The sequence below is a fragment of the Siniperca chuatsi genome, linkage group LG9 (assembly GCF_020085105.1).
Source record: "Siniperca chuatsi isolate FFG_IHB_CAS linkage group LG9, ASM2008510v1, whole genome shotgun sequence".
Lineage (NCBI taxonomy): Eukaryota > Metazoa > Chordata > Actinopteri > Centrarchiformes > Sinipercidae > Siniperca > Siniperca chuatsi.
The window spans coordinates 20,708,457-20,725,237 of NC_058050.1; the positions used below are offsets into that span (position 1 = coordinate 20,708,457).

General features: G+C 38.7%; 1 protein-coding gene and 1 long non-coding RNA gene across 3 annotated transcripts in view; one reads left to right on the forward strand and one right to left on the reverse strand.

The window, feature by feature from the left end:
- The window catches only part of LOC122881629 (CUB and sushi domain-containing protein 3-like), a 229,266-nt gene that overhangs the window by 163,471 nt on the left and 49,014 nt on the right, over nucleotides 1-16,781 (reverse strand). For both annotated transcript variants that reach the window (XM_044208068.1, XM_044208067.1), the window contains exons 4-5: nucleotides 12,979-13,173; nucleotides 266-512 (exon numbers count right to left, since the gene is read on the reverse strand). In XM_044208068.1, the coding sequence (XP_044064003.1) occupies nucleotides 266-512; nucleotides 12,979-13,173 (442 nt within the window). The remainder of the gene's footprint in view (nucleotides 1-265; nucleotides 513-12,978; nucleotides 13,174-16,781) is intronic.
- On the forward strand, nucleotides 3,101-15,190 carry LOC122881631. The gene is made up of 2 exons (XR_006379193.1): nucleotides 3,101-3,442; nucleotides 14,933-15,190. It is a non-coding gene; the product is annotated as an uncharacterized LOC122881631 (long non-coding RNA).

Consider the following 16,781-nt stretch of genomic DNA (forward strand, 5'->3'; position numbering starts at 1 on the left):
TTCAAAACCTTCTTTCTGGCCTACATTCGGTTAGGCAGCCCTGTTTTCTAATAGAATATAGGCCATGACTTTACAGTTTTACTATAGCACTAAAAATTATTTTCTTGAGAGAATGTAGTACAGGTTATCTTTCTCCAACCACTACATGAGTCAAAAACACTTATGGAAACCAAACCTGCATCCTCACTCATATAACCTCATCTGACACACATCTGATGAAATACAACCACTACACACCCTCACTCCTCCTCACAGCACAACTCACCAGATGGTTGGCGGTTCAGATCCCTCTACATCCAGATAATCCGACTTCTCCTCCATCTGAAATTCAGTGAAAACCAGGGAGATGGTGTCCCCCGGATCTGCCAGGATGGTCCACTTACACTCCCCGCTGCTGCCCAGGCCTCCAACACCGCCACCTCCTCCAGCACCAGGGGAGTCACCGCTGGGGAAATCGAAGCTGGAGATGAGCCCGCTAGAGCCCCTCAGGGTGCCACCGCACGTGTCCTCCGCTGTCAGTCATCAAAAATAAAAGCAGGGTAGGGAGGGTGAGGGAAGGACAGACACATGGTCTCTGGGTTATTTTAGAGCTATTACTCAAAGTTCAACATGGGGAAAAAAGTGGCCTCAGGCATTAAACATCTGTACCTGTCCACTCAGATAAAGGCAAACCAGAGAAAGACCAATGTGGAAGCTGATGCTGAAGCTGCGCAGGCCATTTAAACACATAATTTGATTTGTTTTTCACACATCCACAGGATGTCAAGTCCAGTATCTACAGCTGATTCCAGCACAACTATGGGATTGCTAACAATATGAAACTTGTGTTTTCTTCACACTGGCAAGAATCATGAAGAATTCAGTGAAAACCAATTATTTGTGTAGTAATTCTGTCACAGTTTCCTTCAGTGCAATTTCTATGGAGGGAGGAAACTATCCTAACTATCTATTTAGTGCTTTTTCTTTCTTTCCCCCATCTTGTCTCCTCCCTCCATCCAAGAGTCAGTAATTCATCATTGTGTCCTCTGAGCCCCCTCAAGTTTCAGAAAAACAAACAAATGGTGATAAACAGGGCTTATAATGCTGTGAAATTGTATATTTTTTTCCAATGTGGGGAGCATGGCACGTCAGTTGAATGCTAATGCACTCTACCATAACAGTGGCTTGCTCTCTTTAACTCCACCTCCCTTTCCCCTTCTCTCCCCCACCCTTTCTCATCTCTCCGTTCCTCTTCGAGCCCTCTCAGATCTTTCTCCTATTACTCACCATCCTCCCCTCTATCCCTGAATCCGTTTTTTCTCCCTAAAGAATTCTAATGGTGGCAGGGCTTTCACAGTTTTCACTTCATTTAAGACTAATATGTGACACTCAGCTGTGCCAGCTGAAACCTTTGATGGCTCAGCGCTCCACTCAGGGCTGTCAGAACTGCCAGCCTTGGAACATTCCTGTATGCTGCATTACGCGATTGGTCAAGGAACAAGGAAGCGAGTGTATGAAATTCAAAAGAAGATAAAGAAAAAAAGGGGAGAAGATGGGAGAGCAGGGGCTGCTAGTTCGCTTGATCCATGTCCTTTGACACATTAGCTGAAGCACAGCAATTGATCAAAGTCTTTATAGGAAGGGTGAAGATTGCATTGATTCTGTGTGAGACATCAATGTTGTCCACACATATATGATTCACATCAAGGGCAGACTCTCATTTCTAAACTTCACCAAAGGCAGGCTTTCATTTGGTGAATGCCTGCAGCCTTGTAACAACAAAAGCATGTGGAGTCATGATTTTTTTCTGATGTAGCATGATCAACCAATCCTGATGAACATTTTGGATTTTTATTAATGAAAAGAATTTGCCTTTTCTGAAAGCTAGCTTCTAAGTCATAAAACAGGCCTGTCTAGAGAGCTGATAAGCTTTCTCCAGCAACCTCTCCTGTCCCACGACCTTTGCCGGACTGAGGTCACTAATGCAAGTTTGAATGACAATCTCGCGATTTATTGCGATCTGCTAAGGCTCACAAGCATGAACAACCTAAGCCTGTCACCACCCTCTCTTAAGGAACATCTCACCATCTCTGGTCTTCATCAAGTGAAACTAGGATTTGCCAAACTTAGACTAAAGGAATAAAGAAAATAACTTTGCCATGCAGAATCAAAATGTATTAACTAATAGGTTATGTTTAATTGACAAAATGAAGGGTGTGAAACTCCATGTGGTCATGCTGATGCGACAAAGCAATAGACCTGGTCAACAAAAGAACTGTTCTTTACGTAAAGAAATTAATATGTTACCATTTTTCTATATTAACAAAACTATTCTTTCAGAACATCCATAATAATTTTGGACAGAATATGTGATAATATGGGATACAGTTTCAGTAGAGTAAGTCCTTGCTTGCCACTCTAATGACATATCGCTAAGAATATTTTCAACTGATCTCTTGTTGTCTTAACATTAATATTAATCAATTGAACATGCCTAAGGTTACTGGATGTTACATATTCACCTATTATGATGTGCTGAATAGCTAATGAAGCAGGAAATGTGAATATATATCTACACAACAATTAATTTATCATGGCTGGTAATAAGGGACAATAGTGAAATGCTGAATCACACAGGGAGCGTGTGTATCTGTTAACCCCGCCTCCTCCTCTCACCCCACTGAAGAGAGTGATAAGCAGACAGATAAACCACATGCCTGAGATACAAAGATTGCTGAAATATGTGGACATTTAACTTGTGTGATGTAGTTTACTATTTCATTTACTGTTACAGATATATGTGTATAACCTATATATGGTGTGTCGTCATAATAGCAGATGTCTTAACATACAGGCCTACCATGTATGACATTTAATTAACAGTCTGTTAATTACTTAGGTTATAAGTTGACAATATCCCGTTTTATTAATAAAAATGTGTAGTGCCTTCCAACAACTGATAAGACAAGCTTTAACATGAGAGAATTCAACTTAACACTTTATTAATCCATCAGAAAGAATTATGATAAGATTTAGTGGGAGGGGGACGGAAGTTTCGCGCCTTGGACAAACAACCCCGCCCCCCTTAGAGAAGACTTAAGACAAGAGGAAACTGCTTGCACTCGGACATTCTATTCTTATGTCTCCGCTGCTCTCTAAGACAACAGTGGATCGGAATGACGGACTGAATCCTGTGGCCCACAGACTTAACTGACCTGCAAAAAGGCACTCAGAACATGTTAAAAAAATGCAGATATCCAACAACTCTGAAAGAACGAAGCCTGCTAAAAAGGAGGCTGTGACTTTTCTGATGCCCTGTGGGACCGACAGCGCAGCCTGAAACATGGAACTAAGGGGAACTTCATTCAGAACCAGCCGCCCACTGAGTGCCCAGAGAAATGGCACTGCTTCTCCTCTCCTCTTCCCTCCAGGGCAACACTTGCTCTGCTCAGCCAAAACTCAGGTGAACAACAGATACTTTTTCTGTGACATGGGAGTTGATGCTTTAGCTTGAACAATTAGGAAATGTAGATAAAAAATAGGATCTCCCATCAGCATAGGTATGATAACTAAATTACTTCAGGTGATTAACAATTCCTAATAATAATCTCCCTTGACTCTCCAGAACTTCTCAGTTGCTGAACGGTGCTACAGTTTATTTAATTGTAACTATTAAAGTTTAAATAGTATAAAAGTTTATTAATTATTCATCGCTGTGCTCATCATTCATTCATGGTTGTATATATCTGCTCATTTGTGTGTCTATTAGTATAGTTGTTTGTGTAGTCTAGTAGTTATTGTCCTGTGTGTAGTTAGTAGTTAAATAAACATTTATAAAATGTTGGTTATTGTGTGTTTGTGTGTATGATATATTCAAGTCACTGTTCTGAGACAAGAACTCTGTAGAAACTTCAAATCGAGATTAATACATAGATTATTAATGAAATTGATTATTAATTAATTAATTTATTTATTTATCTTTGTAAAGGAGTGGTGCCCTGTTTTAAAATGAATTCGCTGAGTTGAATACTGTTATTTAACATGAATGCTGATTTTATTCTGCTAGCCGGAAAAGAGTGTAAACCCGCTCCTTCCTCTTACCAAACGTAAGATCATTCGATATGATCAGTTTAATGCATTTAAACATCTGCTACACTGGTTTAAATCATCATACTCTCCACCATATAACACTTATCCTGAGTGACAAATTGTATATCCGCTCAATGCATTTAAGATGACATTCCAAACAGTGCCCAGCAGGTTTGTAGAGTAATTGGCTATAGGCTGAAATTTAAGTGCTGGGAGTCTGACCAAAGGAGCCATATCACTTTTTAACCTTGGTGACAAACAGGAGGGGCAGCGTAACGTGTCCTCGTGGCCATCAAGGCAAAGAGAGCAAGAAAGAAGAGGTGGAGAAGTGTTAGGTCATGAGAGGGGGGCAAGTGTAGGAGAGTATGGAGGGTTTTAAGGGCCGAAACTAAATAAATACATCAATAATTAAGTAATTAAATACTTAAATAAATGAATAAATAAATAATTGTGTATTTTAGTGCTTAATTGTGACTGTAAATAAATAAATTACAAATTAAATGAGACATAAAATATATAAAATTACATAATTACTTTATTCATTTATTTAAGCATTTTATTATTTACAAACATCATTATAAATTAATAATTTACACATTAAAATATATAATAATGAAGTGTTTTTAACATGTATGTCACTCCTTCCATCAAAGGCCAATCACAAAACACAACATCTGATCATTTTTGTTTTCCTTCCTCACTGGCAACATTAAACATCACAAAATCAAAAGGTCACCAAGTAATGCAATGATGGGGCATTGGGGATGCTGAGGCTGAGAATATCTGATGCCCGCGACCTCCAACCAGATGTTTTGAATGTATGGGCAGAGCCAGAGGGCATGGAAGTCATCATCAGTTGTAGTCGGACAATGTGAACATGTGAACTTTGGCTGAAGCCCATATGGTAGAGTTTGTAAATTGTGATGTGGGTTATATGAAGAACTTTATATTGTATTAGTTGGTTTTTGGAGTTGCATGTCATAGAAAATGTATCTGCTGGATAGATGGTGAGAGACTGTGGTTAATAATTTTGTTTACCTTCCACCAAGCAGATAGAGTGGTGTTGATAGTGTTGTTGTTTTTGTAGCAGATGTAGCAGAAGAGTTTTTATGGATTTGTCTATAGATGAGAGATTTTGGATGTGCAATTCTTGAGCTAAACTGTTTTCATTTTCTAGCCAGGGTGGATTGGTGTTATTTGTCCAGTGTCAAATGTAGAGTAATTGGTGTGAGAGAAAATAGTGGAAGAAATTTGATATATCAGTATAATATTTAAATTATATATATTTAAGTATTATTATTCTCTTATAATCTACTTTTATTTATTTTTTTCTTTATTCATTTATTTACTATTATTTTTACTACTACTTTTAGTTACTGTAGCTGTCATATGCCGGAAGAGCACACCGACGAGAGAATAGGCGGTGTGGGCTTACAGCACTGGGTGTATACAGAGAACTGGTTACAGCTGCTCACAAGCCCCAAACTAAATTTACTTTATCATTCAAACTCATGTTAACCATTAAAACTAGATGGACTGATCTTACTAGAAACATGGAGGTTGAGCTTTAGAGTTCATATATTTAGTAAGCATTTTTATTAACTCATCCAGAACACTGTGACATTGATTTGTAGTGCCACATAAAATAAGTAATTGTGAAACCCCAAACAATTGACTACATGTATTTATGATGCATTAGGTTACATACTGACATCAACATGAGTATCCCATTTTAAGGATGAGATTGAACTTCAGTGATCCCTGTGGGGACATAATGGGGTAATTTCACTTAAACACACTGATGCACACTACATTTGAAACTGTTATAGGTCTGGTAGCAAAGGCTGACAGTAAATGGATTACAGTCTAAAGCAACAAAGTTTTCAACAGCTGCCAATGAATAATAGAATATGTATTACAGCCAAACAAACATATTCAATCTGCAATAGTCAGGAGATAAATATAGTAAAAAAGAAAAGAAATATGTTGCACATCCCAAGGTCTTTCATCTCCAAACCCTTCTTCAAACTTCCCTTCAGTACTCTGGATGTTTTGGAAGTTGTAAATGTATTGCTTATGTACTTACAGTATAAGATGTACAAATTTTCATATTGTTAATGTTATTAAAGGAATATAACTAGCACAATTATCCAAGAATCTGCAGGGCATAATCTAGGGCATAGGGGCATCATATGATGAAACTTGATATGTAAATCAATCAACTATTAACACACAGTAATAAGAATCAGTACTGTAGATAAGAGTAAATTAAGTTAGGCCTTGAAGTGCATGCAGACAGCAAGCAGAAACTGCAGACTGTCATCCAGCACTGTTAATGTTCTATGTTTTGACTGGCAAAGCCACACAACGGACCCAACGTTGTCACCATGGCAAATGATACCACATAGAGGGGAAAAAAAGAGACAATGAAAATGCTCTCCCACAAACTGTAAACAAAAATGAAAGCCCTTTTTTATTCCTCAGATCTTTGTACACCAGAATAGGATGGAACAAATAAAAAATAGCTCCTTTATGGTTTTCTCTGAAGCGGTTTCCATGATAACTGACTGCTCTCTGATCATCGTAGAACATCATTCAACTTAGGTGGTTGCAGCAAGAAGCCATGTACAAAAGTGACAGACACAAAGGTATTGTTGTATGTAGACTGAAAATAGTGTGGCAGTGGTAACTGTCCACTGTCTACAAGCAACTTTAAAGAGACATTTGGTAAACCTAAAAAAGCTGCAAGTCATTCTCTGGTTTGTGTGCTATGGATTAATCACCAATATTTCAGCACAGGGCTTCCTTGAAGACCTGAGATAGATTTCCACAACCACATTTAATGATAATAACCTCATTTATAACTCATTAATGTGTCTACAGTTGCAGCCAATTAAATTGTCAGGAAAACTGGGTAGATGCTTGGAAGCAATTCATTATTGTACAGAAGTACTAAGACAGGTTTCTTAGCTGTTTCTTTGAGAAGCATTCATGCATGATACTGTAAATCATGAACCAGCGAACTGCTGTCTGAAGCTCAAAAAATGCTTTGCAGCTTGAGAATTTTAAATGGCTTCAACTGGATAATGCCTTACAGGTTCCATATATTCACATGCAGTTTTTCATTGGGATGCATGGCAGCATTTGAGGTACAGTTTGCCAACAAGATTTAGCGACATAAAAGAGACACTGAATGCTGGGCAATGTGTTTCTTAGCAAATCATTAGAGCATGCTCTGGAAGACGAAGAAGGATCAGTCTCTTTTAAAAATGGTGGCAGCGTAAAAAAAAGGATGGTGGTGAGGATTAGGACTGCTTTAGCTGAGCTCATTTACATCCCCAGCATCAGCAATCTAATGCTACTTGAGGAGGGATTAAGCCTCTTTCTCCTTGACTTTGATCAGATATACAACACTTGTCTTTCTACTTAGAAATATTCACCCCCAAGGATAGAAGGGAAAGAACTCATGTATAATTTTCTATCCTACCTCAGGTTTTTCCATTTTAATAATCTGTGTTAATGCAAAGGGAATGACTATGTCTACAGTAAGTCCCTCTTTTGCTCAGCTGCAAGTCATGTTAAACATTGACAGGGATGAGGAATAGTAAAGAGATCTGTAATGGGTGCAGAGATGCAATTCACATTGCATCATGCATGTTGCTGGGGGTTATTTAATTACAGTGACCATCTTTCTGTAATTTCAAATTTTAAATTATGATAGAAAAAAAAGGATGATTCAATGTGCTACATGGCAATTACAATGCTAATAAGAGTAAGGGATTTGGACCTTTTTGTTTTGTAAAATATGTATTGATCCTCATCATATTATCATTCTCTGAAATCAATAAATACTGAATATGGGAGGTTCACATAACCTAATTCTTAACCCAAACACTATTAAAATGGTTGCCTGTTATTTAATGTAAGGATTTCTGGCAGTAGCTTGGTGAAGATATTGAGCTATTTTTATATCAGTTCTAACTGTGGAGGACAACTTAGCACTCATTTGGGCTGAAAAATCTTGCAATGGGCAAGAGGGCAAGTCAAATTTTCATATTTGAATTCTCAATTTGTGTAGCAGAGATTGAAAAGGCATTGCATAGAGAACTGTGTGTTTTGTCCAAGGAGAAAGGTTTTTCTGTGGCCTAATTCTCTTATTCTGTTGGACAGTAGCTGGCAGCAAGAATGACAGTGTATCAATAGACCATATTCTCATGTTACCACGCTGTCCCCGTTTGCTGTCTCACTGCCTGGTTTAATGAATGTCCAGAGACAATTTAGATGGAAGGAATCGAAATGGGCTACTGGGAGGGGCAGTAGCAACTCATGATTTGAATAGCCATTAATTCTCCATCTCACTGCCTTTCTGCTTGGAGTTGATTCTGTCTGGTCTCTTTGACTATACACTTATACCATCCCTACACTTATATTTACGTACTCCTCTCTGTTTTTCAGTCAACCTTTCAAGCTCTATTGTCACCTTTAAAAGAGACAGTGATGCAGGATAATCACATGTTTATGGTTAATCTACATGGGATAACACCTGGCATTACAATAGCTTCACAGTAACTACAGCATATGGTTACTACAGAATTATTATGGGAGTCCTATAACCTAAGCCAATCCAAGCCATCTAAATCTCCTGTAATAGAGATAAATAAACATGATGTTTGTGTGTGGGTTGTTTCATAAGGAGACAAACTAAGGAAAATAAATACTAAATTAAAGCTGCAAGCAGCGTTAAACAGGCCTTCGCCTCCACTTGCGTCTTGGGGGAAGTGACAGCCGCAGTCTTCTCACCGGAGGCCTGCTGACAGGGCACTAATCTTCATGACTATTGGGCACTGCGCAGAGGAGTTAAATATCACTTCCACTATGTGGCGGTGGAGAACATGCACTAATCATACATGATGTTGCCGTCTATCCAGAGTAGATCACACAATATAACTACTAATTGGCCTGTAAATGTCCTCAGCCTGGGTTCTGGGTTCTTATCAAACTTGGAGAAGATCTGACGATGTGGAGCCAAGGTAGCACAGTTACTAATTTCGAAACATCTGAATTTGCAGCATCGCCACGGCAACACCGTTTGATGAAACCGCAAGAGTTTCACAATTTGGCATCTCAAAGGTCTTTAGATTGCTCCGCCCAAATTATAAATTGATCGGATTCATTCTTTAGGAGGAGTTTGTTAAAGTACAGAGCCTTTAAATGGCGAAAAATGGCGAAAAGTTAAATTGGCTTGTTGGGTTAAGGGTATGGCTCCAAGAGGTTTTTCTTTAAGTCTAGAAATGATACATCTGCCTCCTAAATTTTGTACATCTAGCTGAAATGTACGGCAAAGGCTGCTTCGTTGAAATTTTGTAGGGTGCACTATCGAGCCATTTTGCCAAACCCAAGCCCAACACTGTATCAGACACAACAAAATACCCCCCTTGTGAAGTGTGTGCCAAGTTTCGTGAGTTTTCAAGTATCCCTAGCTAGTTGAAAGCTAAAAAGTCATTAGGGGGCGCTATAGAGCTGACGTGCCACCCCCAAGCTCAAATGTGACATCAAATCAAAGCATTTACCAGTTAAACACATGGGTTAAAAGTTTTGGGACTTTTTGAGCATCCTAAAGGCCTCAAATATGTGTTTAAAAAATTAAAATTGATGTAGGAAATCCAAAATGGCCGACTTCCTGTTGGTTAAACTCTTAAACTGAAATATGATATTTATGATGAGTGCAATGATCCTCCTAAATCTCATGAATCTCAAAGCAACTTTATCCCAATCATGGCATGTGTTTGGGGGCGCTATAGAGCCCCCTGGTCACACCAGAGCCCAATCACTACAGAACGTTGCGATTTTCGCCAGTTCAGACGTGTGCAAATTTCCATGAGTTTTTGAGCATCCTAAGCCCCTAAAAGATGGGTTATAAAAGTAGAAAAATAATAATAATCTCAACAAAAACAATAGTTTCCTTGCATTTCCAGTGCAAGGAGCAGTTGGCCCTGGCACTTTTGTGCCCGGGCCCTAATTACATCACTTTATTCATACTGACCAAGTTGTGCCTCCAGGGTACACACTGCAGTGACCAGTTTTAATTAAATGAAAGTTGACAACTCTGTCCAGCTTATATCAGATAATTCCACAGTTTACTAATGATGTTTAATATTGGTCAAATTCTGGTTCTACAGCTTCATTATGCCGCTTTAAACACAGCATTTGTTTGGGAAATTAGTATTGTATATGTCCCTGCACTTTTCTCTTTTTGCTCCTCTATCCCTCAGTCTTTCTGTCAGCCACACACACACACACACACAAACGTTTGACTAACACGGTGGACTTTGGAAGTTGGATGAAGACGGAGAAGAGAACTGGGAGAAAGATGAAAGAGAGAGACATAGTAACAAAAGGAGGTGGCTGGTTGAGAGACTGAGGTGTTGGGAGACGGTGGGGGGTGGACGGTGGATTGGGGAGAGATTTTGTGTTGCTGTGTGTTTAGTGTGAAACAATCGGTAAGCAGAAAGGGCAGGATCTCTGAGGAAATAAGATCAAAGGACCATCTGCCCACATACAGGAGCTGGGCCGGATTTAGACAAGAGAGAGAGAGAGTGGCTCAAGCAGTGCCCAGGCCTGAAAAGGAGTGATGTTTCTGGCCCGTAGCAATAGAGGCTAACACCATCCTTAAATGGAAAGGAACCCTCCATCTGCAGCTTTTTGTTTCCTCCAAGCTTGCCAGTTCTCAAACATATGCTGAACCATTTTCTTTTTGCTGTGCCTTGCACTGTAGAATGAGTTGGCATGAGCAAATTTGCTTTGCTGGCTTTGGGATTGCTTAAGATTGTATATTAAGATGGGAGGGGGAGATCTTTGACTCTTTTTAGTATATTTTCTCTTCTCTTTGGATAACTTTGCACATCTTAGACCTAGTAGCCCACCAGCATCAAAATATACTAATTTATTCAATTTACAGATGCAGTTATTCCCTGCTTTTCATCTCAATAAAGAAAACCATGAGATAAATCTGCTTAAAAACAAGACAACTGAAAATACACAAAGACCTACTCCAAGAATTTCCATAGTGCAAGACTTTTTATTTTCGATTCTGTAAATCACTGTCAGTTCTTAAAGTTGGATAAGGCTAATTCAGTGTACAGCAATAAGAAAAAACAACAGCAGATTATTCTGTTAGATTGGAAGGAAATGATCTGTATATGAGAATGGCTTTCAATCCTTCTCCTTTAGAGTTTTTACCTAATGTTAGTTTATTTGTACTGTATGAAGAGGTGGCTGTCTATAAAAATTTAAAATAAATAACTGTCAAGGTTTTCCCCGCCTCAAAATGAGAATACGGCAGCACTTCCTGATGGTGGTTTGGGGTAAAGAGAGGCTGACAGAGCAAAAGCAAAAAAGGGGTTGCCCACCTGGAATATGTGCATTGCAGGTTTGAGGTTAACCCAAAATGCAATAAATACATAAATCTTATCACCTTTTCTTGTGTTAAAAATGTTTACTGAAATGTCCAAATGGAAATTTAGACAAGCTTGTAATAGTAACAAAAGGAGCTTGCTGTAAGTACATGCTAAGTGAGACAAACACTTATTCATAATGTGGAAAAGTTGAGACTGCTGGCTGAAGAGCTTTCTCATATGGGGTGTTAAGATTTGGTGCACTATTAGCTGAAATGCCAGAATTTGCATCGTGAAACCTAAAGCAATTTAAATGGCCGGACCTGTAAAATTCTCCATCTCCTATCTTCTACAGAGAATTTTCGCCAGTAGAGACTTGGGATGTACATAATTGACTGATATGAATTATTTGTCTTGCACATTCACATGCATAAAAAGATTAAACTCTCCAAACAATCCATTTTATTTTTGGGTCACTTGTCCTGTGGTCCTTGTCCTGTAATGGTTAAAATTTTCAACCAAATATAACTGTTTGCCATATCCGTGTATCAGCAGTCCCTGCATATTTGATCTGCCAGGCAAGAGAAAAGCCACACAGCCAAACTGAATAATGTGGTATTTTTATTTCAAATCCTCAGTGGCCTCAGAACAGTCTTTTTTCTCTGCTGTACCTGCTGTATATTTTCAACTTGCTGCTGGTCCATCTCATGGACAATGGTTCTGGAGTTGGTGGGTAACTACATAGAGTAAAAGTAAGGTTGTATTGTTTTTTTTACTGTCCAACATTTTCAGATAAAAATAACAGACTTGGTGTGTCTTTAATTGTTTCCTTTGTAGAACATGTAACCTGGTGTTGCTACCCATGCAGTCTGAGAGGAGAGGTGACTGTGACCTCAGTAAAGCAGCAGAAGCAAACAGCTCACCAAATGGAAAAAAAGCATCAAATCAGAAAATCCAGTACACATTCCAAAGAAGAGGTGTCCAAATCTCATACTCCACTAGAGTCAGTGCAGCTCAAATGGAGATGCAAAAATATAGTAGATGTACCACTCCTGCTTACATCATTAATGTATTTAAGCTCCTTGCTCTACAGGAATAAATATATAATTAACCTTTTGAGAAGCTCTAATCAACTTCTTCAACGTGATTAAAATCTTTCCATCCTGGAATGATTTTAATAAATCTATAGATCTAGTAAAGACTTGTACCAGACTTTATTACATCCATGGCACAGACCAGTTACCCAATCACACAGCCATCAAGCCGTCAATCATTAAAAAGCAATTAACTTGGAGCAAGCAATTCATGGAAATCAAAAGACAAGCGGTCAAAACAAACCAATCACCTGTTCATTTTAAATTTCTTAGGGGAACCCTAAAATATGTAGCTAACATCCTGCATTCTCCATGATGCCCTACAGTCACATTGTACAGCTGGGAGAAAAAGTTGGCAGCAGCTGTCATCACATGGAGTTAAAATGATTAGTAACTCATTTTCAGTGATAAAACATCCTCACCTCTGCAGATTGGCACAGGGAAATCCCACACTGACACACCGGCTGCATTGGTTACACAGGTGAGGAGTGAATGTCCGTCCAGGACATAGCCAGTGACGCACCGGTAGCGGATCTTGTCACCTACGTTGAACTGAGTTCCATTCAGTATGCCTTTGGGTGGAATCCCTGGGTTTCCACATGAGCTGCTTCTCAGCTCTGTAAAACAGAAAGAGAAGACAGTATTGTTAAGAATAACAATGTGTTGCTGTATGAAATATGTACCTGCAGAGTAGTACCAGAGTTTATAATATTTGACACTGTTAGTGATCGTGAATTGACTATATGAGGTAGCAAATGTCAGCACAAGTCTGAATTTTATGCCATTGCTACTCAGATGCTTAGTTATGTCTGAAGAGCTGAAATTAATATGGGAAGATGATAAAATGCACTGCCCAGGGAGTGCTGAAGTACCGCACTGGTGTCTTACCCATCTTTTTACATTAAGAGTTCACTAAGTAACATAAATCTATAGCTAGAAGCAGCAATGATGGGCCAAGAAAAACAAGTACATTAGCACAATGCACAAGGAAAGAAAAAGCAAGGTAGTAAAAAAAAAGATGGAAGGAAGACATGAAAGAAGCAGCTACAGCTGCAAAGTATAATAATTTTCTTGTACACTCCTGAATGGCTGCTTTGCTTAATAGTAGGAGCAGAACTTAAATTAATTTTCATAAATTCAAGGGTGAAAAAATCCCCATCACCAAAAAAACAACAGCACTGAATGTGCACTAGACTTTAAATTTTTGAAGAGCACCTATTATCTGATACTCACTGCAGAGCCTAGTGATATGCCAAAACATCATTTAACAAGAATACTGGGCTTCCATAAGAATGCCCACCCAACTTCTGGCACATTTTACTGTGTATTGATAATGTCAATGAGCTTGTCAAATGACCTATGTTACACAATATCATTTTAAATCCCTAGGTAGACACATTTGGGAAGACGGCATATTGAAGTTATATATCTTCCACATGAAAGCAATTCCCAAGAAATTACAAGCACCATCCTTATGCGCTGACAAAGCGCTTATGATCAATGTACTCTTTGGCAAACTATTGAAAGAGAATTTTGATAAAGATCTACTGTAAGTAGTGATAAACAGGCCTGGAGGACTGTTCAATCCTGTATTTTTTTGGTTGAACACAAACTTCCAGTACATTTCTCTCCTCCATTAGACCACCATAACTCAATCTCTGTCAAAATCTCCCAGCACATGTCCAGCACAAAATGTCTCAGCAAGGCTTTTATTTCAAGCCACAGTACAGGACAATAACACATCATCAGCAGTTACATGTTAGTTTTAAAATGTTAGTTTTAAAAGTGTTGACTATTCAGTTTGAAGGCAGGATTGGATCTAACCTGAATTCATGTCACTAAACTTTTAACACCTGTGTGACTAATGTGTAGACTAATGATTTCGGGTCCTTTTGGCTGTTGGACTCTGCAGTCAACCTGAACAAGGAGATTTGGCCTGTAAAAGCAATTATTTATATAGCAAAAAAAGTCTTTCTAAAGATGTTAAATTGGGTTTTAAAACTGTATATGGTGTTCCTACTTTGTATATTATTGTTTTAATGATGCTCTATACTTCTCTTGATTACAGTACAAATAAATGTGTAATCATGTGTGTAAAATGTGTTGTCATAGTTAGCCACATCTCTCCTCCTTGTTCCACTCTAGTGTAGCTCTCCCCCCCATGTTTTCCCTCCTACTGCGGATCACCGGCACACCTGACATTCATCACCCAATCAACTCCCACAATATATCTACCTGGCTCTACCATGCAACCGGCGCCAGATCGTCTCAGTACATCAGTACGGGACCTTCGCTATGGCTCCAAACCCAACCAAGTTCAGTTCTTGTTGCTCACCGTTGTTGTCTCCTGTGTAACCTTGTCTGTCTCTGCCGCAGAGCTACTCCCTGCCGGTGATCGCAGCCACCTTGTCCTCTCCGATCTCTGCAAACTGCCTTTCCTGATCTGCCTGCTACGCTGCACGAGCCATCTCCAGAACCCACTCTCACCGTCTCCGCTCTTGAGCCCCCTCGGTTCTCCACGGACTGTGTTGCAAACCTCACTACCGGCACCAGCGGACTACGCCTGACTCTGGAAGAGCATTCATCGACCAGTGATTGTTTACTATGTTACAATAAAGACTGTTAAAACCACTATTCAGCTCTCCACCTCGCTGTGTTCTGCTTTTGGGTCCTGAGATCGTGCACTATAACATTAGTGTCATCACTGTTTTTAAATTCCTATGTATAGGTTTTGTATTTACCTCTACCAGTATCAAACTTCAGACTGCAATTTAAAACAAAGAATAACTAAGCAACAAAGTGGTATGGCTTTTCAGTAGCTACAGTACTCTCTTAATATAGTGCACATTCATGATTAATAACTTCTGCTTTATCATCCATTCACAGGTAAATATTTCACATAAGCTATATCTGTCGAGAAAAGATCATTTCAGTGAAAAACATCCACTCTTAAAAGCAATATAAACCAGCACAGACACAGTGTATTTTATAAGCACACTTGGTTCAGCTTTATGATAATGAACACTGCATAACTGAATTTGTGTGTAATGATCAATACAACCCAATTAGTCTGATCAGATCCAGAGTTGTCCTTTTGATAGGAATATAAACCTTCCTTCCGTCCTACAGCTTGTGATTGATCATGCAGTCACGTTAAATTATTATTTTTGATATGTGCCATCTGTTTGTGGCTAATTATTCCATCTGACAAGCCAGGAAACAAAAAGCCATTTTTCCACTTCCATAAAGTGTGTGTTAGGTGGATCTATAGATAGACAGAGGGGAAGTATATTTGAGACCCTGATCCTGAGGTTGATTTCATTGATAGACGCATCTGTGAAGTTACGTTTTCTAATGTTAATTTCCAGGAATCATTTTTGAAATCCAATTACTAATCCACTTTACACTGCAGATGCTCACATACACATCCCTCACACGTATGATCTCTAATGAATGCAATATAAATCCTCAGCATCAACTGCCGGCTGTTTATGTTTATGAGTAAAATTAAATACCAACAGACTGCGACGGAAATAAAGCAGGACCTCAGAGCATGTGTGATTTCTTTTTTAATCAACTACAGGAAGTGTTGACTAATGCAGGTAAAATTCGGACACCCTAATCAGACCCAATACTACAGTGACCATATGAGCCCAACATTCCAAAGCTTCACTGAGGGTATAAGATTTCTAACCACAAAAACAGTATTAAGTGAAAATTAAACAATATACAGTATTTTCCAAAATCCAGGCACAGTAGCTTTTATGTTTATCACCTTTTCACTGAGAGAGCTAACGGAAACATTGGGAGGTGAGGCTCTCATTTGCATTCTCACATTTTAATACCAGTTATATTTAAATAAAATTAATCTGTATGAAGAGGAATAAAGTATGTATAATGGGTTTATTATCGATAAGGTTAAAATAGAAACATGTCATAAAAAATGTTAGTTCATATGAACCTGAGGGTAAAGAAAATAAAACCTTAATAATCATATTTTGTGTTGACCAATCCCTTCATACTATACATTAAAAAAACATCCAATGTCCATTAATCTGCCATATTGCTTTGTAGCCCTGCTTCACTATTATCAAATGCAACTATGTACTGCAGGCTGCAATGAATGTATGCATTCCTACACGGCACAGCATGATCCCTGGTAACAAACAGCAAATATGTCTCTTTGGGAGTTACAGAGAGCCTTGTGAAATTTAAATTTATTTGT